General features: G+C 35.8%; 1 protein-coding gene and 1 long non-coding RNA gene across 16 annotated transcripts in view; one reads left to right on the top strand and one right to left on the bottom strand.

Annotated features, from left to right (window-relative positions):
• Positions 1-27,586, top strand: part of LOC127879225 (focadhesin-like) — a 444,547-nt gene that overhangs the window by 386,465 nt on the left and 30,496 nt on the right. For 3 of the 15 annotated variants that reach the window (XM_052425945.1, XM_052425946.1, XM_052425931.1), the window contains 14 exons: positions 880-1,040; positions 2,604-2,671; positions 5,006-5,150; positions 6,449-6,568; positions 7,340-7,540; positions 9,544-9,727; positions 9,988-10,068; positions 10,732-10,857; positions 11,639-11,754; positions 13,289-13,391; positions 15,467-15,615; positions 17,282-17,478; positions 20,988-21,159; positions 21,581-21,817. In XM_052425945.1, coding sequence (XP_052281905.1) covers positions 880-1,040; positions 2,604-2,671; positions 5,006-5,150; positions 6,449-6,568; positions 7,340-7,540; positions 9,544-9,727; positions 9,988-10,068; positions 10,732-10,857; positions 11,639-11,754; positions 13,289-13,391; positions 15,467-15,615; positions 17,282-17,478; positions 20,988-21,159; positions 21,581-21,817 — 2,060 coding nt within the window. Of the gene's footprint in view, positions 1-879; positions 1,041-2,603; positions 2,672-5,005; positions 5,151-6,448; positions 6,569-7,339; positions 7,541-9,543; positions 9,728-9,987; positions 10,069-10,731; positions 10,858-11,638; positions 11,755-13,288; positions 13,392-15,466; positions 15,616-17,281; positions 17,479-20,987; positions 21,160-21,580; positions 21,818-23,332; positions 23,409-27,586 lie in introns of all 15 variants that reach the window. The other 12 variants (XM_052425932.1, XM_052425944.1, XM_052425942.1 and 9 more) reach the window with 9 other exon arrangements.
• On the bottom strand, positions 24,100-26,833 carry LOC127879269 (uncharacterized). The gene is made up of 3 exons (XR_008048984.1): positions 26,442-26,833; positions 25,945-26,125; positions 24,100-25,587 (listed from the first exon to the last, which is right to left on the bottom strand). It is a non-coding gene; the product is annotated as an uncharacterized LOC127879269 (long non-coding RNA).

The following is a 27,586-nucleotide window of genomic DNA, read 5'->3' as shown; positions in this document are numbered from 1 at the left end:
GTATTGCATTCAATCGAAATTTAAAGTCGCTCGTCCAATGAAATCTCTGCCCCATAATGCACTGTACACGTAACACTTCTGAAAATGGCATATATGCGTACGGTTGTGTTTACGAATTTCTTAAACATATATCGTCATTAATGTTCAACATTATTATTTTTAAGTGATGTTGCAATTTTATTGGATTATCGGATAAATGTGCACATAAGAAAAGTGGTATGTATACTGTTATCGATACGATTCGGTTTATATACATGTATTTGCGTCAATACAGCATGGCAATATACATGACCTATATTATAGGCTATTCTATACCTGTTTTTTTTTATAGCGCCCTGCAGTTAATGAGCTCAAAACCTATAACGCGGATCCGTTATAACGCTGTTTCGCGGCTTGGACCCCATTGACCGCGCTATATTGGAGCTACAGTGTATTGTTATTGTCTTTATGTTTTGGAAACTGGTTATATTGCAAGATGTAGTTACATCTGTGCCTCATTCAAAAGATGTGCCTATTTCTAAATAGTTTATTTTCACTGCAGGTATAAAAGCAATTTTTCAAGTGCAGAGATGTCTTTTGATGTCATTTTCATATATCTTGTGTATTTGTGCCAAACTTTGGTGAAATTCATTGTATACTTATAACTTAGGTTAAGGAAAAAATAAGTTTTGGGGTGTATTTAATGTAACACTAGGGTTTTGTCGAAATTTCTCAGCAGAAACCTTTTTTCTACCGTGTCTACATTCAAATGATATGCATTTTTTTTATCAGCATTGCACTATTTTAAATAAAATACAAGACAAATACCTTGAAAGTTTAGAGTTTTATAAAAGGGACCATGTTGGAATAGGATATTATAAGCATGTACGTATTACACAGAGCTGACATTCACTGTGTTGGAGCACCTGCAGATTCGGTTGCCAGGGAGACAGGAAGACTCGGATCTGCAGCCCATTTTGCACCTCGTTCATGGCTTCGGTCTGGGTGTGATGCTGGCCAATCTAGTGGCAGAAAACTTCCCAGATGTTGCTGGTACCAGGGTGAGTGCTTCTATGTCACTGCTGTGGCTTACGATTATGGTTTGATTATTCAAATAGGTGATTCTTAATCTTATTTTGGTTTTATATATATCCAACAAGTTATGAATCATTTTTAGCTCATCTATTTTTTGAAAAAAAATTATGAGCTATTGTCATCACCTTGGCGTGGGCGTTGGCGTCGGCGTCCGGTTAAGTTTTGCCTTTAGGTCCACTTTTTTCAGAAAGTATCAATTCTATTGCATTCAAACTTGGTTCACTTACTTACTATCATGAGGGGACTGGGCAGGCAAAGTTAGATAACTCTGGCGTGCATTTTGACTGAATTATGTGCCCTTTTTATACTTAGAAAATTGAAAATTTTGGTTAAGTTTTGTGTTTAGGTCCATTTTATTCCTTAAGTATCAAAGCTATTGCTTACATACTTGCAACACTTACTAACTATCATAAGGGGACTGTGCAGGCAAAGTAATATAACTCTGACTGGCATTTTGACAGAATTATGTGCTCTTTTTATACTTTTTTTTTTAAACCGTTAAAAAACACAACTATTTATTTTTATTATTTTATGTTTGAAATACCGTCCAACCATCGCACCCAAGAATCCCCCCCCCCCACCCCCCCTCCCCCCACCTGAATCCCCCCCCCCCCTAATTTTTTATTTTTTTTATTCTTTTTATAAGATCATCTCACAAATTACCACCACACCCTCACACTATACCCCCCCCATACCTCACCCCCCCATTTTTTTTTAACGGTTACAAAACACTAATATTTATTTTTATTATTTTATGTTTGAAATACTGTCCAACCATCGCACCCAAGAATCCCCACGCCCCCCCCACCCCGCCACCCCGCCACCCCCCCACCCCCGTATTTTATTAAAAAAAATTGCATTTTTTTTCGCATTTTTTGAAGATAATGTAATAAATGTCCACACCCCCACACTATACACCCCTCTTCACTCCACCCCTCCCTCAATTGTGATTGAAAATGAGAGTCCCTTAACCTTTAAAAAGAAAATAGCTGATGAGCGGTCTGCACCCACAAGGCAGTGCTCTTGTTATTTAATTGCTCTCAGAGGGACAGGCTTGTGGGTCATTTTCAGTCAAAGACTGTAGTCATTCACTAACCTTCATTACATGAATGGGATTCCATCCGGTACCAGTTGGGGCATGATGATGGTCACAACTTCCAAAAATAAGAAGTTCTGTTTTCACTAAATAGATTGAGTTTTATGCGGATGTTGTTTTGAGTATTTTGTATATTGGTTGCTTTCATGCAGACTTAGTTTCCAATAGCATTTGGGACTAGTTCCATTCAGTAAATTGTTACTCAAGAAAGAAAAACTGTTTTCTGCTCAAAAGCTTGAATTTGGAAGTTGGTTTTTGAATTTAATTAATAACTTAAACTTATAATACTCATAGAGTTTGTACTGTTTGAATAGTGATACTTTCATAAAAAAGCTAAATAAATTGTAAAGATTTAAAAAACGTTATGAACAACAAAACATTCACAAATGTAAGCCAGTTGTAAGTACTCTTTGCATTTATAAATTTATTTCAGGGAGCTATGGCTGTGCTGAAAGCACAAGATGCCCTAGAAACTTGCTGTGTGTCTTCTTCTGAATACAGGTTTGTTAAATATGTTTGTAAGTTCCTTGCCGTAACAACCAGATTTGTACTATAGGTTGACTGGCTCCTTTGATAACCTACATATTGCTAGGTGAGTGGATAGATGGCCATATTTGGAATATACGAGTTGTTTCAGTGTTTTTATCTGACATAAATTGTGGATGCTCTGGTTTCATATGCTATGATTTCAGGAATAATGGACATACTAAAATCTGGATCCTGTTATTACTCAAAAAGTACGGGAGCTGGTTTGATGAAACTGTGTATGTGGACAGAGAGCCCTTTAGGAAATATGCACATTATTTGTATTTTATTTGTTTGTCTGTCTGGCTGTCAGTATGTCAAAAACAACATTAAAAGAACTTAAACTAGATTGATGAAACTATGTATGTTGACAAATGTGGAATGGGCATGTACTTTCTGTGTTGTTAGTCTGTCATTGTGTCTGTCGGTTTCGGATGTCCCAAATCTTAAACGGGCAATAACTTGAAAGTTTGTAATCTAGGTAGGTGAAATCAGGATGCATACAGAGGGTCATATGGGGAATATCAATGAACTACAGTTATGTAGGTCTGCGCTGCTGTAAGTCTGTCTAAAAACATGGATCCAGCAATAACTTCAAAGTTCTTAAGCTATGTTGACAAAACTCAGTATGTCACAGGATGGCTATGTGAAAAATATGCAAATTATTTCAGTGGTTTTTATGCCCCCTTTCAAAGAAAAGGGGTATATAGTTTTTCGCACAGTCCATCAGTCTGTCTGTCAGTCTGTCACACTTTTCGTGTCCGCTCTCTTATTATGCCCCCTTCGAAGAAGAGGGGGTATATTGCTTTGCTCATGTCGGTCTGTCGGTCGGTCTGTGGGTCCGTCCATCAGGTGGTTGTCAGACGATAACTCAAGAACGCTTGGGCCTAGGATCATGAAACTTCATAGGTACATTGATCATGACTTGCAGATGACCCCTATTGATTTTGAGGTCACTAGGTCAAAGGTCAAGGTCACGGTGACCCGAAATAGTAAAATGGTTTTTGAATGATAACTCAAGAACGCATACGCCTAGGATCATGAAACTTCATGGGTAGATTGATCATAACTCGCAGATGACCCCTATTGATTTTGAGGTCACTAGGTCAAAGGTCAAGGTCACGGTGACCCGAAATAGTAAAATGGTTTTCGGATGATAACTCGAGAACGCATATGCCTAGGATCATGAAACTTCATAGGTAGATTGATCATGACTTGCAGATTGACCCCTATTGATTTTGAGGTCACAAGGTCAAAGGTCAAGGTCACGGTGACCCGAAATAGTAAAATGATTTTCGGATGATAACTCAAGAACGCTTTTGCCTAGGATCATGACACTTCATAGGTACATTGATCGTGACTCGCAGATGACCCCTATTGATTTTCAGGTCACTAGGCCAAAGGTCTAGGTCACAGTGACAAAAATCGTATTCACACAATGGCTGCCACTACAACGGACAGCCCATATGGGGGGCATGCATGTTTTACAAACAGCCCTTGTTCAAATAGTTTTCATCCGATCTTTACCAAACTTGGTCAGAAGTTGTATCTAGACAATACCTAGGTTAAGTTCGAATATGAGTAATTCTGGGTCAAAAATTAGGTCACGGGGTCACTTGGTGCATTTCAAGGATTAAGCATGGTGTCCGCTCTCTAATTGGAGTAGATTTTCATCTGATCTTTACCAAAGTTGGTCAGAAGTTGTATCAAGACAATATCTAGGTCATGTTCGAATATGGGTCAATCCGGATCAAAAACTAGGTCACTTAGTGCATTTCAAGGATTTAGGTTGGTGTCCGCTCTCTACTTTATGTCGCTTCAGATAGCAATTTCATATTTGGCATGCATGTGTATATGGACAAGGCCTTTCCATACGCACAAATTTTGACCCCTGTGACCTTGACCTTGAACTTAGGGTCCGCGTTTAGGTTTCCAAATGTGCTTTAAGGTTTCAAAAAAAGCTCATAACTTCTACCAAGCGTTAATAGGGGGCATAAGTCATCCTATGGTGACAGCTCTTGTTTGTGGTTGCTATGCTAACAGAAATACGTGAAAACTAAAATCTGGATCATGGGACAACTTTTAAAGTACTTGAGCAAGATTGATGAAAGCAGGTATGTGGATATGGGTCTGTCTATCAGGAAAATCAAGATCTTTTAATAACTAAATGTAGGAAACATTGTACCTCAATAGTGAATCATGGACATGATTTTTGGCCAGCATTCACCAGTGTAAGTTTCCAAATATAGTACGCTTTACCAGAATATCTTAACATTTGTATAAATGCCTTCATATAAAAATGTTTCCCAGGACTGGTCCACTGCTGGGGCTACGTGAGAGCCTGGCTGCTCTATGCCTGGATGGGAAGACAGAGTCACGTGTGCACGTGGTTGCCATGCTGAGAAGGCTTCAGGGGCTGCTAGCTACAGTCAGCCCCAGTCGCACTGAGTTCCAGGTAATTGTGTACTGCTGAATTCTTTTCCAAGTTTCAAGCTTACCTATGTACGACATGCTCATAGTGAGTTTTTGTGATCACCTTTGTCCATGTTGCATCTTACACATTACCTAACTTGTGAATAAAACTTGATCTGAACATTTATGCAAAGTTCAAAACTGGGCCACATGTGCTCAGAAAGTTTGTAATAAAAATCACATGTTTTGCCTACACAGCTTTGTGAAACAAGAGCAGAACTTTTTATGCTACCTTTAGGGTGGCATATGACAGTCGCACTTTGTCTGTCATCTGTCCGGCATTCCGTTTTCGGACTTTTTTAACACAACTTTGTCAGATATAGAGCTGATTTTAGCTCTGTTAGTCTACTTAAAGATTAAGTGTGAGTTGCGTACTGATCCACTGATTTTTGGTGAAGTTATGGGTGTTGGACTTTGAAATTTTCTCTAAAACAACCTTTTTTTCTGAATTTTTTAAACGCAATGCTTGCAGATATTGAGCTGATTTTTGGTATGTGAGTTGACCTATATGACTTACTGGATGGAGTGTGAGTTTTGTTCCAGTCCATTGATTTTTTGCAAAGTTAAAGCTTTTGGACATTTTTTGTTTTCCTGATTTTTTTTAACAAAAAACAGCTTGCAGATATTGAGCTGATTTTTGGTATGTGACTCTACCTACATGACCTTTAGATGAAGTGAGAGCTTTATTCGGGTCCATTGGCTTTTTAGGAAGTTACAGGCCTCGGTCTTGTGAATTCTCTTTAAAAAACACTTCCAGATTTTTTCCAAAACACTTTCAGATACTGTCCAAGTCACTTTGTCAAACATCAATGGACAATAAATTCGTCATGATGTTTTCAATTGGATATTGCTGCTGTGTGGCTTCAAAGGACAATAGGGGGCATTGTGTTTAACAAACGCAGCTCTTGTTCTCTGATATTTTGGTCAAAGCTCTGGTTCATTGAAAAACATGGCTAAAAAAGGGATCAGGTCAATTTTCCTTACATGGCGTGAGTAAAACCTTGAAAGAACTCTTGAAGTTACAACTTTTGCCCAATAGCTATGAAAATTGCTCAAAACATTTGTTCTATTGAGATCTCAGCTGAGTGCTTCAATGGTCATGGAAACATTATTAAAGCGGCTCTCAACATTTTAGCTACTTCAATTTAGCAACTTTAGGTCTTTAGCTTAAGATGGGGTAGCCCTCTATTTATTACTTCATGATTGTCTGGTTGTCTGTAGCCCCTGTGACATTTAGTGATAGCATCAGTTGTTTGTACATGACTGTCTGGTGGACTGTAGCCCCTGTGTGTGTGCCTTGGTGGAGGTACCAGTGTCGCCTTCCTCACCAATGCAGTGGACTTGGAGATGGCTGACACTGTCCGGGGGACACTCTATAAACTGATGAAGGAAAACACAGAGGTACGCTTGCTTTTTTGTGATAATAAACTTTCTTACATTGTTGAATTTGTTTCAAAATTGAACTGTATTGCAAATAGCAGATTTTTTTGCTGAGGACTGTTGGTGCAGCCTGGTTTGACCTGGGTTCAGTGTTACTTTCTGAATCTGGATTCTGCAATTACTCAAAAAGCTTGTTTCCTAGGTCTATGTGGATAGAAAGCTAAAAGGGGAGAATGCTGTTCAAATCTGTTTTTTGTTTGTCTGGCAAACTTTGAGTTGGCTTAGGCCACAAAAATAAATGATTATAAGAATCTGGAGTCTGCAACAACTCAGTTCTTGGGTTAGGTTGCATGTGAAACACAGAATGCCAAGAGAGTACCATAATGGTGAATTAAAGTGCACCTTATTTCAGTTCTTAAGACAGAAAAAATTGTAGTCACTTATATAATTACAGAAAATATTGAAACTAAAATATGGATCCTGCCATAATTTAAATGTAGTTAGTAGTATTGTGTTTTTATGGTGACAACTTAAACCTGGTAGGCGACTTCTGATTTGTCTGTTACATACTAAAAAATATTATGTTTCACTTTACTTATATGTGTTATGTTTTGTAAAGTTTTGTTCTTTATATAATATCGCCCCATTGGTGCGAAAAGGTACCATGTGCCTTCTTATTTCAATGGCACATGGTACCCTTTTGAACCAAGGGGGTGATAAACACATTATTCTAGCAAGGTATACACATTTTGCAGTATTGCCATTAGTAGACGGCATATTTCTCTATTTTAGAACCAGAGTCTTGCTCTTGTGGTTGGCAGCCTCTGCTACAGCCTGAAGATGGGAGGCAGTGCCACGATTGGTCAGTTAAAATCTACCCTGCAATCTGATTGGCTGGACTGTGTGAGATGTGGAGGGAACTCTACCCTGGGGAAGGTTGCTTCTCTCCATGGACTGTTTGCTTCCATTGGTCTTGAAAAAGATTTGCTAAAGGTAGACATTTGAAATGTGAATTATGTTTAAATTCCTCTTACACGATTGCCAACATTGATTTTAACATAAACATGTGTGTTCATATAAAATAAATTAAATAATTATGTTAATAGAGACCTGTTATTCTTCAACAACAGCATAACATCATATCTAAATGGAGTTGTGTAATTACAGTTTTCAGTTTAAAAAAATGACCATTTAATGAACACAAGGAATCCCCAACTTTTAAGTGGCCTTTTCAAGTATTTCTAAAAATGCATTATAAATAATGGGTTAAACTAAGATTAACCACTTCTATTTCAAACACTGCTAATTTGAATTAATTGCTTTTTTCAAACTATATTTCCGGTCCTGATTTTTGTCCTTTATTCAAATAAAATACAAATTGTTGATAAAGTTCTTTGTTTAATCTTGTTTTAGCTCGACTTTTATATATGAAAGATATATAGTGGAGCTATCCTACTCACCCCGGCGTCGGCGTTTCCGTTTCCGTGCCGTTTCCGTACAAATGTTAAAGTTTTCGTACTACCCCAATTATTTTCATTGTCCCATGATATATTGCTTTCATATTTTACATACTTGTTTACCAACATGACCCCAACCTATAAACAAGAGCAGACAACTCTATCAAGCATTTTGTCATAATTATGGCCCCTTTTCTACTTAGAATATGCAGCAAATGTTTTCAATGTCCCTTGACATATTGCTTTCATATTTTTCATACTTGTTTACCATCATGACCCCAACCTATAAACAAGAGCATACAACTGTATCAAGCATTTTGACAGAATTATTGCCCCTTTTATACTTAGAATATGCATATTATTGATAAATATATGTTAAACTTTGCGTACTACCTCAAATATTTCCTATATCCTTTGACATATTGCTTTTATATTTTGCATACTTGTTTACCAACATGACCCCAACCTATAAACAATCGCAGACCACTGTATCAAGCATTTTGACATAATTATGGCCCCTTTTACACTTAGATAATTGAACATTTTGCTTAAATTGCCATAACTTCTTTATTTATGATCACATTTTATGATTACTTTGACAAAACAACACTTACCTGAATACCACAATGGATTCCACCCAAACAATACCCTACGCCCCTACCCAGAATCCCTCACCCCCCCCCCCCACCCCCCAAAAAAAATATTTTTTTTAAACATCATCTATTAAACTACCACACCCCACATTAGACCCCCCTCTCACCCCCTACCCCCCCCAACCTCCCCCCTCATTTTTTTTAAACATCATCTAATTAAAAAAATAATTGTTTTTCCTTTTTTTTATTTTTTTTAAAGATCGTCTAATAAATGACCACACCCCACATTATACCCCCTCTCAACCCCCCCCCCCAATTTTTTTATTTTTTCATTTTTTTATTTTTGAAAGATGATCTAATAAATTATTGAATATGAACAATTTCCCCATGATGGCTTACATTATACTGTCAAGCACTCAAATAGTCAAGCGCGCTGTCCTCTGACAGCTCTTGTTGTTAATTAAACTTTGATCTCGAACAACATTTTTGTCACGTCATTTTAAATTTTTAAGTTGAACTTTAGCTGTCCTACAAAGGTATGATTAATTGGCAGTCATCTATTTGAGGTTTTTACATCTTTGGTTTTCTGACTCAACAATTCAGTGATAATTAAGGCATAGTTATTTAACATTGATTGAACATAATATAGTGTTTATCTGTATCAAATATTTGATTTTTTCCCCAAAGATATACAAATATATAACAAACATGTAGATGCACAAATTACTTACATGTCTTTATGATGCATTTGAAACACATAAATATGTAAACATTTAAATCAACTATATGTACTCTTGAGAACATTACTTTTTTAATTGTATTAAAAACTATTTTTGACTGTCCTAATGGCTGGAAAAAAACAGTGGTCTACTGTACATATTTCCTATGTATTAATTGATTTTATGCCTTTTCAAACTTGTATCAATAAGTTAGGGCTTTGTTGAAGGTTGATTCATTAACCAGTGAAGGCAATATCCAGTCAGACCCAGTTGTGAAATGTGCCCTTGACCTAGTGACTCAGTCTGATGGAACACTGCCTGGTGACCTGGTTGGTATCCAGGCAACCACTGTATGGTTGCTAGGGCAATTCTTCATGGCATCATCATCAGCACCTAGCTCCACCAATACAGGTTGGTCAAATGTTTAAATCATCTTTTTTTATTTATTTAATAAACTATCAAATTTATATTGTCAGTGGGATTTTTTTTGCCGATGGAGAAAAACATGAGTGTTTTTGCATTCAAACATTTATTAAGCAGAACTTCTAAATTGGAATAACTGCATGTTTTATTACATTGTTTGGTTGTTTATATCATATCATTATGAGTGTGTGTTTCATGGATGATTTGACGAAGCTCGGACTCGAAACAACAGCATGTATGTGTTCTAGTTCCAGGAAACTTCAGCTACCTTCCAGAGTCCAGCATTCTGAGAGCTGTAGTTGATTTCCTTATTTCTGCTGGAAAGCTGGGTATGATTACTGCTATTGGGTGTTTGAAAACACCTTGGATTTCACGAACATGATAATGATTGCATAAATATTGATAAAAGTCTTTTATGTCCATTGTATCATAATAAAAATATCCATTATTACAAAATGCATAAAAACTAATGATGTATTTGTTGTGTGATTGTTTTCGTTGAAGTAAAAATATTCTATCAGTTTGTACATTTAATGTTTTCTTATCAACAGAAAAAAGTACCAATAAAACATTCATCACTTTTTGTGTTAAAAAGATCTGTCACTGATTGGTTAAATGACAGTTTAAACACATGTCAAATTGTCATATTATGAAGAAGAAAAAACAACATAGTATGCAAATAAGTTTTTAAACACTCTTGACTAAAAGAAAATATATTGATAAATACCAGTTCAAAAGAATAAAATTATAAAGTATGTTTATCATTTTTTGCAATTTAAAATATTCTTTCTACTTACGGGTAAATAATGTGTATGTTGCTATTAAGGCCCCTGTTTTCAATCCATGCACATGCGAACATTATTACTTATCTTGTTGTCTTGATATTATTAAATATTAGGTTATTTCATATTAAATAGTTTCGTTAGTTAATACGCTTTAGCGCTTTTTTTTCAAAATAACAAAATCTATTAACAATGACCTTTAATGTTCAGGTCCTGAAAATGTCCAAACTGAGCATGTGGAGGTTTGCCTCAAGAGTATCCAGGAGAAGATAACTGGTGTATTACCCCCTCTCAACTGGATGGCAGTTCTCTCCCCTCTCATGAAACTGCCATATGGTTAGTAGCTTGAGTATGTTTTGGCAATCTGTATGTGTATATGTGAATAAATAAGTATAGTTTTCAGATTGTCATGCAAAAAACATCATTGAATACTTTTGTTTACAATTGAAACACAGTGTTTTTACACTTTATAATACCGTTAATAATTATATATTTTTGGGATAAATTGTCAGAAAATAACAAATTATCAGGAGTTCTGATTAGCATGGCTTTAACTAGATCCGAATTATACAGAGTTGTTTATTTAACAATAAACAATAAACATGAGACAGTTACTTGCTGAATATTGTAACTCATTTTAATTTTTTTTATTGGTAGTTAAAAACTATAAGTGTGTTCTTTGATGTATATGAGCCACTTACTAGGAAAAACTTCAGTTTATGCATGTGAATGTTGTCCCAGATAAGCCAATGCTGTGAATGTTGTCCCAGATAAGCCAATGCTGTGAATGTTGTCCCAGATAAGCCAATGCTGTCCCTGAAGGTTGATCAGGGACAACACTTAACTCAATGTTTGTTTAGAAGAGACTTCTTTAAAATGAAAATTTCCTTAAGAGTGGAAGGTGTTGTCTCCAATAAGGCCGTGTGGACATTTAACAGACATGCTGTAAACCCAATGTTCCCAGAATGTGGCTCATATTGACCCATTGGTGCAAAAAGGTACCATGCAACATAGATATTATAAGGCACATGGTACCTTTTTGCACCAATGGGGTTATTATATAGTCTGTAAGTATCTTGAATGCATTATTTAATAATTTGTTTATTGTGGCAAAAAGGTGATGAAACAAAGAAACTATGCCTACAGCTTGCATTGAATGTTTGTACCAACTCGACGTCCGCTGCATTGTTCCTCTCATCTTGGATCACAGTGCCTCTGTTCAACACTCTTCCAGTAAGGACAAACTTAAACTTGAACTGCCTTGTATGTCTCAATACGCTGTGAAAGATCAACTTTCACTTTTCATGTTTGAGATTCAGCTTTACAGCCTGAATTGTATTCAAAATGTTAGAGAAAACTAAAGGACATTACTTAAATCCAAACATTTTCCTAAAATCTTTTGCTTTTTAGCCGGATTTTTTTCGAAAAAATCTCGGCTTATAGATTGATGTTGTCGGGCGGGCGGGGGGGCGGGCGGGCGGGCGGCGTGCTCGAAAATGTTAAAGTTCTTATTTCATGGTATAACTTTGGTATGCTTGGACCTAGAGTCTTCAAACTTGACATGAAGGTTGGCCAGGATTAACAGATGACCACTGGTCATTTCAAGGTCATTCATTTGAAGGTCAAGGTCACTGTGACCTTCAATATAAAAAATGTTAAAGTTGTTATAACTTTGGTATGCTTGGACCTAGAGTCTTGAAACTTGACATGAAGGTTGGCCATAACTAGTTAGTAACCACTGGTCATTTCAAGGTCATTCATTTGAAGGTCAAGGTCACTGTGACCTTGAATGTAAAAATGTTAAAGTTCTTATTTCATGGTATAACTTTGGTATGCTTGGACCTAGAGTCTTCAAACTTGACATGAAGGTTGGCCAGGATTAACAGATGACCACTGGTCATTTCAAGGTCATTCATTTGAAGGTGAAGGTCACTGTGACCTTCAATATAAAAATGTTAAAGTTGTTATAACTTTGGTATGCTTGGACCTAGAGTCTTGAAACTTGACATGAAGGTTGGCCAGAACTAGTAAGTAACCACTGGACATTTCAAGGTCATTCATTTGAAGGTCAAGGTCACTGTGACCTTGAATGTAAAAATGTTAAAGTTGTTATAACTTTGGTATGCTTGGACCTAGAGTCTTCAAACTTGAAATAAAGATTGGCCAGTACTAGAAGATGACCACTGGTCATTTCAATGTCATTCATTTGAAGGTCAAGGTCACTGTGACCTTAAATGTTAAAATGTTAAAATTGTTATAACTTTGGTATGCTTGGACATAGAGTCTAATAATGAAATTGATGGAAACTTCAAACAATATGTTACTAATTTGCTAATAAAAAAATTGAGATCAAACTTTCCTAATTGTCAATTCAAGTTCATATTTGTTACCTTAAATGTTATTGTTGTTCATGTATATGCATGCATTCAAAACATAACACAAGGTTTGCTCATGCCTTGAAAAGTACTTACATTTCATTTTGACCTTTGAACAATATTTCAGTAATTTAAGTATTGCATTGACAAAAACACGAAAGGTACTTTCCTGTCATTTAAATAAAAAATCCGGCTTCAATGCGGTCATCTCCGACCGCGGAACTCTTGTTCTTGTTTAGGTTGTCGTTACTTAAATGTTGAAGACAATTTATTTCGTTTGTAAGAAGAAAACTGTAGATTTCACACAGAAAATTTAACTGAAATTAATTTAACATTACTAAAATAATATTTCTGCTTGGTGACCCCCAGATCCCCCTGTTCTATGTTTCCAGGGCGACTGTCAGGTGCTCCTGCTGGCCTCTGCAGGTTGCTATGTGAAGAACATCACCCCAGCTGTGCTGCAGACCTTCCTGGAGAAAACATGTCTGCCTGCTGGTCTGTATCCAGATTTTGTCTGCCTGCTATTTCAGCTTAGCATTTGTGCTTCTTTGTCATGAATAAAACAATTATAATCACAAGTACAGATTACTGTTCAATTCATTTGATTTATAAACATTGTTTCTGAGACTTTTCACTTCTGGGACAATAAATGGCTCTATTCCTCCAGTGACAAGTATTCATTTTACACAAAATAAAACCAACATTCCCCCATGAAATAAAGAAGTTATTTTTAGTTTATAATTTATTAAAATATTTTTGGATACCCCTGTTATTGTATTCTGTGTAAAAATTCACCCATGGATGGGCCCTGGTCCCACTCTCTCAAGAGTGAGAATATGCCATGCTTTTCATACATGTTCATTCAAATTTTTAAGTGAACTAAAACTGTACTTATTTTTAGAAACATTAGAGGCACGTTAATGCACCCAAAAAGGCGAAGCATCAGCACCTTGACTATCTACTGCTACTTTGTTTGAAATTTAGTTTGTGCAGGTGTTAAACCAATATCCTGATGTATTTAACTTTTTTACTTGTCTGTTTTTGTTCCCTACCGGTTTCACCGGAGGGGACTTATGGTTTGCGCTCCGTCTGTCTGTCCGTCCGTCCGTCACACTTTTCTGGATCCTGCGATAACTTTAAAAGTTCTTAATATTTTTTCATGAAACTTGGAACATTGATAGATGGCAATATGGACATTATATACGTCATTTCATTTTTTTCCTACGTCAAAAATTCTGGTTGCTATGGCAACAAATAGACTAGAAATACTGCTGAAAATGGTGGTTTTCTGGATTCTGCGATAACTTTAAAAGTTCTTAATATTTTTTCATGAAACTGGAAAAATGGATAGTTGTCAAAATGGACATTATGCACGTTATAACTTTTTTGTTTCTTCGTCAAAAACTGTTGTTGCTATGGCAACCAATAAATAAATATACTGAAAATGGTGGAATTTCTGACAATGGTGGAGTCGGTAGGGGACCATATTGCTTGACAATAGCCTTGTTCTAGCCTACTGTCCATCCAGTATTTCCTGTTCATGCAAGTTCTTGCATTTACTGCAATCAGAGTGTTTACCTGTAAAATTAAGGTACAATAGACCCTATGACATCAAAAGAAAGAGACAACAATATGTGTTTATAATTTTCGCAACTTTTGAACGGTGTTCTCAGTTCAAGAATGACTTTCAGAGTGTAATATACAGAACATTGACGGTTATGGACTGTTGACCATTATTCTCAAGTTTAATATATAGTGACAATGTCTTCCTTTAATCTTGAATTTCAACAAGTTGCCATGGCTTAGTAGATATGGTGTCTGTCTAGCGACCTGAAGGTCAAAATTTCAATGATCATTGTTGTAGTGTTTATAATATCACTCAAGAAAGACATCAGTGATTGATTCTACTTAGGAAAGAGACTCGAGAGGGTTTCAATGAGCTGTTTCTATGCAAATCAAGCTTAAATAAATAGGTTTGAACAAAATCGTAAGTGTAATTTGAGGATTGTGCTGAAAATCTTATGAACACAGACCTATGTAATCCAGACTTTAAAACGGCCTATTTTGTTTCAAGTTGGCACTTTTGTTATGATTGACTTAAGCATTATACTTGTTATTGCACACACTAATTTATTTATAAAATAATGTAATATGGTAACAGGGGTTTGTCACTCATGTTTGAATGTTCTAACTCTGTTAAACTCTCCAGTAGGTATGGATCAAGAAAAGTCACTCTGCCTGGCAGCCCTCAAGGGACTGAAATCCTTGTTGAAATTTCTAAATCTGTTCAACTCTCTAATAGGTATTGAGCAGGGAAAGTCACTTTGCAAGGCAGCCCTCAATATACTGAACATGTGGTTGAAATTTTTTAATCTGTTCCAAGTCTCCAGTATGTATGGATCAAGGAGAGTCACACTGCCAGGCAGCCCTCAAGGGACTGAACTCCTGGTTAAATTTCTAAATCTGTTCCAACTCTTCAGTAGATATAGAACAAGGGACGCCATTATGCCAGGCAGCCCTCAAGGGACTGAACTCCTTGTTGAAATTTATAAATCTGTTTAACGCTTTAGTAGGTTTGGAGCAAGGGAAGTCACTCTGCAAGGCAGCCTTAAAGGGACTGAACGCTGCCCTCTGTGTACCAGACCCCCCTGAGTCGGTTGCCGCCATGCTCTACCGTAGCGTCTGTGAAGCATTCAAGACACTGAAGATGGAAAAAGATGTGAACAGTTTTATTTTTATATTGTGTGGATGAAACATTTACTATCCATCAAACAAAAGCTGTAATACAATTTTATTCATAAATTTTTTGTTATCAATTTTTAGCTCATCTTTTTTATTTTTTTTTAATTATGAGCTATTGTCATCACCTTGGCGTCGGCGTCGGCGTCCGGTTAAGTTTTGCGTTTAGGTCCACTTTTCTCAGAAAGTATCAATGCTATTGCATTCAAACTTGGTACACTAACTTACTATCATGAGGGGACTGGGCAGGCAAAGTAAGATAATTCTGGCGTGCAATTTGACAGAATTATGTGCCCTTTTTATACTTAGAAAATTGAAAATTTTGGGTAAGTTTTGTGTTTAGGACCATTTTATTCCTTAAGTATCAAAGCTATTGCTTTCATACTTGCAACACTTACTAACTATCATAAGGGGACTGTGCAGGCAAAGTTATGTAACTCTGACTGGCATTTTGACAGAATTATGTGCCCTTTTTATACTTAGAAAATTGAAAATTTTGGGTAAGTTTTGTGTTTAGGTCCATTTTATTCCTTAAGTATCAAAGCTATTGCTTTCATACTTGCAACACTTATTAACTATCATAAGGGGACTGTGCAGGCAAAGTTATGTAACTCTGACTGGCATCTGGATGGAATTATGGGCCCTTTATACTTTAAAAATTTAAAATTTGGTTAAGTTTTGTGTTTTGGTCCACTTTACCCCGAAAGTATCATAGATATTGCTTTCATACTTGGAACACTCGCAAACTATCATAAGGGTACAGTAAAAGGACAAGTTGCAAAACTATGGCTGTCATTTTTACGGAATTATCGCCCTTTTTTGACTTAGTAACTTTGAATATATGGTTAAATTTTGTGTTTCGATCCACTTTACTTCTAAAGTATCAAGGCTATTGCTTTCAAACTTCAAATACTTTCATGCTATCACGAGGTTACTGTACCTGGCAAGTTGAATTTTACCTTGACCTTTGAATGACCTTGACTCGAAAGGTAAAATTATTAAATTTTGCTAAAATTGCCATAACTTCTTTATTTATGATTAGATTTGATTGATTGACAAAACTACTCTTACCTGACATACCACAATAGACCCGAATCCCCCCCCCCTATTTTTTTTTTTTTAAGATCATCTCACAAATGACCACCACACCCTCACACTATACCCCCACCCCCCCCCAATTTTTTTTTTGAAACGGTTAAAAACACAAATATTAATTTTTATTATTTTATTTTTGAACTACCGTCCAACCATCGCGCCCAAGAATCCCCTCCCCCCCCTCCACCCCCGATTTTTTTTTTTTTTTTTTTCATTTTTGGAAGATAATGTAATAAATGTCCACACTCCCACACTATACACCCCTCTTCACTCCACCCCTTTCTCCTTTGTGATTGAAATTGAGAGTCCCTTCACCTTTAAAAAGAAAATAGATGAGCGGTCTGCACCCGCAAGGCGGTGCTCTTGTTTTACTGAAGACATGGTTTTGAAAACCTGCATATCTCTAATATTAGTTTACTTAAAGACTTGATATTGCTTCTTTTTTCTCATGCATTTTATGAAAAATATCATTATTAAAAACGATAATCACTGTTTGATTTTTCAAGGAATGACCATGTTTGTAACAAGCCACATAACATATTCAATTCCAGCCTAGTGTACAGAACAGTCTAGCTGAGTGTATGAGCCATGTGCCAGACAAAATCCTTCATCAACTTACCAGCGGGGACTGTCAGTGTGCAGACTCGTTACTACGGGGGACTCAGGTGCGATGTTACCTTGTCTCACACGGCTGTCAACCTATCGCTCTCCTCAACAGCTGCATTGATGCTGCCTTCAACTTGGATTGGTAAGTTACTCAAATTTGTTATATTTGTATATAGATGTTGTTTCCCTATTTGGGCCTTTGTTTAACATGTTATGTTTATGCCCCCCTTTGAAGAAGAAGGGCTATATTGTTTTGCTCATGTCAGTCCATCGGTCGGTCAGTCCGTCCATCCACCAGATGGTTTCCGGATGATAACTCAAGAATGCTTACAGCTAGGATCATGAAACTTCATAGGTAGATTGATCATGACTGGCAGATGACCCCTATTGATTTTCAGGTCACTAGGTCAAAGGTTGAGGTCACAGTGACTACAAACAGTAAAATGGTTTCCGGATGATGACTCAAGAATGCATATGCCTAGGATCATGAAACTTCATAGGTACATTGATCATGACTGGCAGATGACCCCTATTGATTTTCAGGTCACTAGGTCAAAGGTGAAGGTCACAGTGACTCGAAACAGTAAAATGGTTTGCGGATGATAACTCAAGAATGCTTAGGCCTAGGATCATGAAACTTCATAAGTAGATTGATCATGACTGGCAGATGACACCTATTGTTTTTCAGGTCACTAGGTCAAAGGTCAAGGTCACAGTGACTCCAAATGGTAAAATGGTTTCCGGATGATAACTCAAGAATGCTTACGGCTAGGATCATGAAACTTCATAGGTACATTGATCATGACTGGCAGATGACCCCTATTGATTTTCAGGTCACTAGGTCAAAGGTCAAGGTCACAGTGACTTGAAATAGTAAAATGGTTTCCGGATGATAACTCAAGAATGCTCATGCCTAGGATCATGAAACTTCATAGGTACATTGATCATGACTGGCAGATGACCCCTATTGGTTTTTAGGTCACTAGGTCAAAGGTCAAGGTCACAGTGACTCAAAACAGTAAAATGGTTTCCTGATGATAACTCAAGAATAATTAGGCTGAGGATCATGAAACTTCATAGGTACATTATTCATCACTGGCAGATGACCCCTATTGATTTTCAGGTCACTAGGTCAAAGGTCAAAGTCACAGTGACAAAAACCGTATTCACACAATGGCTGCCACTACAACTGACAGCCCATAAGGGGGGCATGCATGTTTTACAAACAGCCCTTGTTTTTATATTATGTTACGCACCAAATGGAGAGCATATAGTAGTTTGCATCAACTGTCTATAGGATGTTTAGTATTGAAGTGTTGCATATGAATGCTTCAAAAAAGGTGCATAGTGAACGAGGGATGTTTCAAAATTTGATTATTCATAGCCTTGAAAATCATTGCTTGTTATTCTTAGAAGTTTACGTTTGTGACACCTATTGACTTTGTTAGACATTATTTCACAGTGTTTGCAGGCATACACAGAGGGTAAAAAACGTCTATGTGTACTGTTGCTCAGCTGTATTATCTTGACACCAATCTATGTTAAAACCAGGCTTAATGCATGAGTGTAAAGTGTTGTACCTGATTAACCTGTGCAGCTGTACAGGTTAATCACTCTGGTAAATCTGTTTGCTGAGAGAACCTCTGTAATTATTTTGTTTTTCAGGATTTCACAATCATGTATATTCCAATTGGCTTTTATTACAATGTATATGAATGCACTTAAATCCGACCGAGTTTTAATTTCTCACAACAATTCGGTTATCTCAACTGACCAGAATTGATCGGTATTCGTCAGATACATTCTAAAGCTTAACTCTTTCGTACTGATTTTCGCAAAAATTGTGCCAAAAAATGCCAAAAGCATCAAAAATACGAAACCTAATCATGTACATAACGGGATCCTCAAGACTATTATAAGGCCATAGAAAATAAATAACTAGATTCTCATCCAAATTTTGGGGAAAATTGGGGCGGGTGGGAGGGTTTTATTTTTTTCTTTTTCTTTTTTATTTTATATGTTGGACCTATATATTACGTAATGAAATGTTCACGAATTTGTTAGTTTATATGCATAATGCCTATATGTATGTATTTATGTAAAATTGTATAGAATAAAAGAAATACATTATCAAAATTTGACTATTACCCTTTTAATATCATGTTAAACATATTCTGACATTCAATAAAACATTGACTACACAAAGTATTAAAGAAAATACAAATCTGTAACAGAACCCTTAACATTAATTTTTCAGTAAGACTAGATATTATTGATTAAAACATGGTATGCATGGAGATTTATGGGAAGTCCAATACTAAAGTAAATAAAATTTCCTAGACAGCCGACAGCTTGACTAACTGTAACATCGGGTGACACGGGTCAATTCTAATTTATTTCAACCGACTAGGGCACAGATGATTTTCGGGTTGTCAACTTTCAACAATGGGGCTTGATCATATGAACCACACATGAACTCATCGTACAGGTCCGCGAGAGTTAAAGTTTCTGCACATTTTGACACCCCGTACTAATCTTTTATGGTTGTAACGCCGTTTCTACACCTCAAAATAAAAAACATTTTGTTGTTGTTTTCGCTCGATCACTTAAATTTCAGAGGACGCTCGTGCGCTGTTAAAAATCAATAATCGTCTCGGAGACATTGAGTTGCCGGTTCACACTTCGCATTTTTCGTACTCATTCAGCCGTTTCGTCCTTAGTATTTTGCGGCTCGATTTTTTTACGGATTTTTTTTTCAAAACAAAAAAACGTTCGGGCGGGACAATTTTTCGATGGACGGGCGGGGATGAGAATCTAGGAATTTATTTTCTATTGCCTTACCTGTGACGTATGTACGCTTTGGGTCACGTGAGCGCCAATTTCACATGATTTCTACTTGCGCGCATTTCAAAACAAAGAAGAACTACTGAATAACACAACGAATTATGTCTACGGATAGCCATAGAAAAGTGATTATAAAACATGTTTTAGTCTTAATGGATAAACGAGGATCATTGTGTATTGAATGTCATGTTCGTAAAAAGTCAGAATGCATAATTGCATAAAAAAGATAAAAGCGAATTCAATAAGGCTGATTTGTGGATTGAAAACTAAAGGAGTTTATATCAAGCTTGATGAAAGTTTATCGAAATTTGTCGAGAAATATGCATAGATATTGACAAAAAATCACCCTGCAAAAAACATTACTCTGCTATGTCCTGTCTGTTTGCTTGTCGTCCCATTGTAAAGGGGTAATGGCACGATTATTCATCATTTATGCAAATGGCGTTGTAAACAATTATGCAATGGTCCCGTGGTTTTTACATGTGATCTGCACATGTTTAAATTTAGATTATATCTGTGCATGCACAGAAATTGAAAAGCCCTATCTTTGTACTGCATTTGGGCATTTCTTGACTGATTTTGACCAAATGTTTTGCACATCTGACATAAATACAAACACATTTAGACTCATAATCACTTTTTTGTGACACATAACAAAAATGGGAAAATATACCAACATCAACTCGGGCGGCTTTTTATTTAACCAGGGGTATACAAGAAACGTAGGAATTTATTTAAATAAAAGAAATTGTTGTTTTTGCTGATGCACTGTATTTTACTTCATTTATACCTTACCTTCTGTTTTAGTGAGAGAGACCACTGCCTACATTTACTTCTGCACTGCTTCTACATGATGTCGCTGCAAGAGAAAGCAAAGTCCCGCCCCCTGGAGCGTTGCAATTGGCTTCTTGAACTGATGGGCCACTGTTACAATCTCGCTACTGGAACGTATACCATCAACCACTCAAACAAGTCAAAGGTGAAGACGTATTTGGACGCTCACTCACTTGTATATTTCGATACTCACAAACATGTGTTTTCTAAAATGGAGTGGTGCAAATTAACATGTTTTATACAGAAATTTAAAAACCGTGTTTGGTTTTTGTTGCCATAAAATAACATAATTATAGTATGGAATTTTTTTTTAACGGATCATTTATTAAAATCATTTTATGAGTGGTTCTAATGATGTATTTTTTGGAAACTAAAGTGAATCAGGAGTCTTTAATGAGATTTGAATTGAATGAAAAAAAAGTAATATAAATAACATTCAATATACCCATTGAATGTATTTTTTAGTAACTAATTATTTAATGATTTAATGACAATTAAAGCTTTTTGACAGTACCTTTCAATATTTATTTCATAAAAATGCTTTTCTTAATGTAAATGTTTTTCAGGTGGTGAAGTTTGCTATAAGTCTCATGGCAGGAGCAGTCAGCCTCTGGACAGATAAGTCAGCGGCTGCCAAACTGGGCCTCAGCCCACGCCTACTGCAAACATCTGACCTCTCAGAGGTCACAGTGGCCAAGGGTCAAGGTCATGTAGCTCCAGGGGTTACACTTGCTCCATTGGAGGCTCTAGCTGACTGTGTTGGGCTGCTACAGAGGGAACCCTGGGTGCAGATATTGTCAAAGGTACGGGTCTTATCTGCAGACGCAATGCCAGACTTGCGGTATACATTTGATGCTTTTTATGGGCAAACTGGTCTATTATACATGTGAATGATTTGTGGTCTGCAATAAGCCCGAGAGTTTTATAGTTTGTATCAATGCAATAATGCCCATAAGCACATAATGAGTTGTATTATTAGCTAACCTTACCAATCACATAGTACTCTCTGAGATTATTGGTAAAGTGTACACCTCTGTCTTCAGTCTTACTGATTTCAACAAATTTTAAGACAGATGCAAAAAAGTTAGTCTTAACTGAATATGCAAACTTGACCGTATTTGCATAGTTTGTGTAACACCAGAACCTATTGTGAAGTGTCAAAAAAAGTGGTATCCTGTAAATAATTTAATTGACAAACCGTTGAAACGTCGGATATAGTAATCTTGCATGCAGTCCAAACTTGGGATTGCATATGAGTCTATTTGGGTGAAAATCAATGTCACTCTTACTAAGAAAAACACGAACAGTTTCCATTCAGTAACTTACTTGGGATGGAGTAATTATGATCATGGAGTTTTCGCATTACGAAGCTTAATAATGCCCTTGCTTGGGAATGCATAAAGAATCATTTGGAGCATGATTATAGTTCCTAAAAAACACAAAAACAAAGGTTTCATACACACTGCACTTACTTCTTGTTTTTGTCATTTGAGATTTAACAACCGTAGTCTCTACTGGTAAAATTGATAAGTTTAATATATTATTGCAAAGCCATGTTTATTATTGCTTTCATGAAAATAGTTGAATTTGATAGATATAGATAGATAATTAGGACCTGCAATTTGAACTCTAAAATACCCAAGTTTGATATTTTTCCAATAACAACCAAAATTGCATAGCATATGTTTAAGACTTCCAGCCTACCCTAGATTAGGCAAGCAACTAAGTATTTATGCATTGTTTAGACTAACAAAATACAAACGTGGAAGATAGTAACTATGTTTTGTCAAATCTTGACCATATATGTACAATTTTGTTTGACAAAAATGTCACAGTTCAAGTCTAATATTGGTAAGACCATCATCCCCATCACAAATCTCAGCAACAATAGAGAAGCATCTATCTGTTGTGAAACAATTGTACGCAATGTCAACTGTCTGAGCTGGACCCTATTGCTTGTACTTCGGTGAGCACTGTGTCATACTGGCTCACTTCTATTTGTTCACTTTAGGTTTACCCTTTGTCCGTTTGTGTGTCCCTCCATCAATCTGTTTGCTTAATTTGTTCAAGAGATTTCTAAAAAAAAAGAAGTTTTGGTATACATGTTCTTATAAAGGGGAAAGTCAACATAAAACCTAATCATTTTTATTATTAGAGGCCAAAGGTCAGTCCTGTTAAGAGACAAATGAAAAAAAAATGTACAGATGAAGGGCAATGTGAACATTTTTTGTTGATAGAGATTTCACCCATCCATAAGGGTACTTCTGTATTGCGTGGATTATTTCAAAGCCTTATTCTTACCATTGTTTATTTCCAAGGTGTTAGACTGGCTGATCAATATGTTGGGTGTGGATGAGGGAATCCTTCATGGGCTGGACAAGATGGCTCTCTTGGGTAATAGAACATATTTATTTGTCTGCAAATGATAAGTTTTTTTATTTGTCTGAACATACCCAGCCTTCCCCTTCTCGAAAAAGTGCACTAAATGCGGATTTAATGCGCATTAAATGCGCTTTTAATGCGCATTAAAGCGCATGTTATTGGCACCGTATTTTTTGCTGAAAAAAATATGGTGCCAATAACATGCGCTTTAAAGCGCATTTAACTAAACAAGTGCATTTTTCTGTTCAAATAATACACTTTTTGAGTGTATACATGCACTTTTGTGTGTATTTTAAAGTGTACTTTAGTGTTTTTAAGTGAATTAATACGCTTAAGTGTATTTAAGTGTATTAATTCGCTTACCGTTTTTTTTTGTTCCAAAAAGTTCACTTGAAGCGTATTTTAAGCGTTTAAATTTACTTAGGAAAACATGAAAAAATACACTTAAATACGCTCTTGTGTATTTTTTGAAAAAAATACGCTCTAGTGTATTTTTTGAAAATTTTGGGAAAAAAATACGCTCAAGTGTATTTTTTTTTAAATACGCTCTAGTGTATTTTTTGAAGAAAAAAAAACGCTCAAGTGTATTTTTAGTGTATAAAGTGCACTTAAGTGTATCTTTGAAAATGTCTATTAAAAAAACATTCATTTGGATATGAAAAGTGGCCGGTTTAAATATGATCTGAGAGAACAACAGCAAATAAACTTTGAAATAAACACATTTATTCACATAAATCATTTTAAAATAAACAAGTAGTTAAGGCCATTCTATGGGTGCTTAAAAGCTTTTCCGCTATCCTCTGCAACTGCTTCCCCCTGTCCCTATACTTTTTGGTTTACATTGTTCCATACAAAGAATGCATTGAAAAAAAACATGTCAATATACAATTTTTTCAAACAATATCACAATAAATAACAATGGCAAATAAAATATGTTGAAAGACAAAGACATACATGTAGGCTTACCAAATTGTCAAATAGCAAAATAGTTTTTTTTAAATCTTTCTCAATCCTCACATGGTTTTTAATATTGTTAAAGATTTTTTCTTGCCAAACTTGTAATGTGGCGAACAAATTATGTAAGTTTTTCGAGTTTATATGAAAAAACCTAAAATGACATCAAATATAATTCGTTCTTATTATTAAATATATAAGCACTATGGACATGAAAGCACATTTGAGATCTACATAACTTTCCAAACATGGAAATATATACAACCATTTACAACTATTTACTCACAAGTTATCTCAGTTTTAACTATAAAGGGGACATATCAACAGCTAGAACAGTATTTTATAGTCTGAAATAGATTTATTTATTAAAAATAATGTTATAAATAATTTCTAAACACAAACACTTTCAGAGGGTAAGAGAGACATTCGGAGGCCGTGGGAAAATCTTAGGAGTGACACAAATTCAAATAAACTTGTAATGTGGCGCAAAAATTATGTAAGTTTCTTGAGTTTATATATCTAAAAAAAATACATTAAAGATAATTCATTCTAATTATTAAATTTATAAGCATATGGACAATGAAACGCACACTCGCTAGGTTTTGGCAAACAATAACCTGCTCAGTAAGTTTTTGTGGGTTTTTGGCAAGGTGGTTTCCTGTGGGTTTAAACACTTTTTTGTATTAAAGTATGTTAAAGTCTTTTACAATTTTGTGCTGATATGTTTCAGTAAAAAAAGTAATAGCCCCATGCAGTTTTAAGGGAAAAAAACACAATGTGCAGGAAAATCATCTTTATAACACAAACAAATATGAACATAAGAATTGTACACTTCATTATAAAATGAGGCATTTGTGGAAGATTGTATGGAAAAAACGATTAACCGCAGTGTTCCGCAGTGGGTCAATATATTTAGATCGCAGCTGCTGCAGAGAACTAGGTCACAGCTGTTGGGGGTACCTGAACCGCAGTGGCCGGAGGAACCTGGACTTCAGCATTTGGAGAGACCATGACCGAATATGGTGGTGGGACCAGTAGTCCAGTACAGCAGCCATTTGAGAACACGACCGCAACCGCCAGGGGGACCTGGATGGCAGCCAGTGCCTAGACCTGATCTTGGCAGCTGGAGGGACCTGGAAAGCAGCAGGCGAGACCGGAAAAGCAGGGGCTGGAGTGACATCTACCACTGATGTTGCTTGTGTCCTTCTCTTCTTAAGGATCTTGAATGCGTATTGATCTGCAAAAGATAAACATGATATCACACACTATCAAAAGGGCGAGGCATTCTTCATACTTGTTAAATTGTAAGGTTTTTGTTTCACTTAACTATGAAATATTGCTGTAGTGGTAATCTTGTTGCGATTATAATTAGAAATTTAAATCAATGCAAGTTAGTTTGCTTGTTGTTTTTGTTTGTTTATTTTTGCAATTTTTTATTCCTGTGATCACATGTGACTAAACTCTTATCATCAAAGAAATAGCGTTTTGTAGACAATACAGTTTGAAAATGAACTAAGATGCGTGGTCTCATTTGGCTGTCTGGACTGGCTGGAAGTGTGATGCATTTTAAATGCAATAACCTGTATAGTTTTACCTCTCAACAAATCCAGCTTTTCTTAGTCAAGCACAGCCCACTCTCCTGCTTCACTCTAGTTGGCCAACTCTTGAAGGGTAAAAACCTGGTGTTAAAGTCCATACATCAGTCAGTATCCCCCTGTTTCTTCCTTTTTTAGCAGGTGATAATGCACATTCTTTCCTTGGGGCAAGAGTTTTACCTTTAAAATCAAAATATAAAAGTTCTCATTGAAATATGAGGGAAAGAAGTCCATTCAGTAATGACCAGACTTAGCTATAAATAAAGTTTAAGATGACAATAACCATAAAACACAGCCATAATAATTCACTGTACACAACATTAACACTTTTTAATTTGTATATTTATCTATTTTTGTTTAAATTGGTGTTAGTTTTCCTTAAAATTACAATGCATTTACTTATCCTTATACCAGAGACAATACATAAACATGATAATGATCATAATTAATTCAATGAACTTAATTAAAAAAGGGATGCAGAAATAAAAATACAAACCTGTTACAACTGTTCTTCAGTATCCAGCCACTTTGGACCTCCTTTGATTTACTACATTGTAGTAAATACACTTTGTTTTCATCACACAATACTTCATGCTGACAGTATTTCAAGACATTTGACACTACAAGTACAATTTAAAATCTTAATTTGCTAAATCATGTCTAAAAATGTAGCTCATTATCAGTTGCTGACACCTGCTTGTTTAAACAAATTTACTTCCTGTGCCCTAAACCAATCAAAAGTGGCTTGTTTTCAAAACAAAAACTATCAACCAATCAAAAGTATGCAGATGATATGCACCCCTTTGTTAGGCATTGCTGCATCACTGATAAGAGATTAGTGTTTATGATGCATATTTGATTTAATTGGGGGAGAGCTGATCTTTTATCTGTTGTGTCAGCTTGAGATATATCTACTGATAAAGGCAAATTTCAACACCAAAATATTTATGGAATAATACACATCACTGATAACAATTCTTCTCTTTGTGACCTTAAAGGGGCCTTTTCACAGATTTTGGCATTTTTTAACTTATTCATTAAATTCTTTATATCGATAAATGTAAACATTGGATCGTAAAAGCTCCAGTAAAAAATCAAGAATAAAATTAAAAAAAGGAAAAGAACATTGCCCGGACCAGGTTTCGAACCAGTGACCACTGGAGTCCTGCCAGAGTCCTGAAGTAAAAACGCTTTAGCCTACTGAGCTATTCCGCCGAGTACATATACTAGAAGTATTTTATACCTTATATAAGCAATCTTCGTAGTTTCACAAAATTTAACGACAAAAACAAAACTCTCCAAATTATTCAATCGTTTCGCGTTGCAACGCTTTATAATTTTTAGGTTTTAAAATCGTCAAAAGATGCATATAATGGCTATATTAGACCATGGTAAATGTTCAGTATTACTGTTTCCTCACAAATATCATAACTAAAACGAAAATTTGCGATTCTGAAACAACTTTTTTCAATTTTGTCAATTTACCAAAGCGTGAAAAGATCCCTTTAAATGACAATCTGTTTATTGTTTATGAAATCACAAATTACAATACATGCACATAACCCTTAGCATATTATATTTATTTGTGAATATTTCAATTTGACATACTGAAAGGTGTTAGAAAATTATAATTCTATTATA

This window comes from Dreissena polymorpha, chromosome 4 (genome assembly GCF_020536995.1).
Source record: "Dreissena polymorpha isolate Duluth1 chromosome 4, UMN_Dpol_1.0, whole genome shotgun sequence".
NCBI classification, from domain to species: Eukaryota; Metazoa; Mollusca; class Bivalvia; order Myida; family Dreissenidae; genus Dreissena; species Dreissena polymorpha.
Note: the sequence above shows the minus strand (reverse complement) of the source record. Positions and strands in the feature narration are given on the sequence as shown.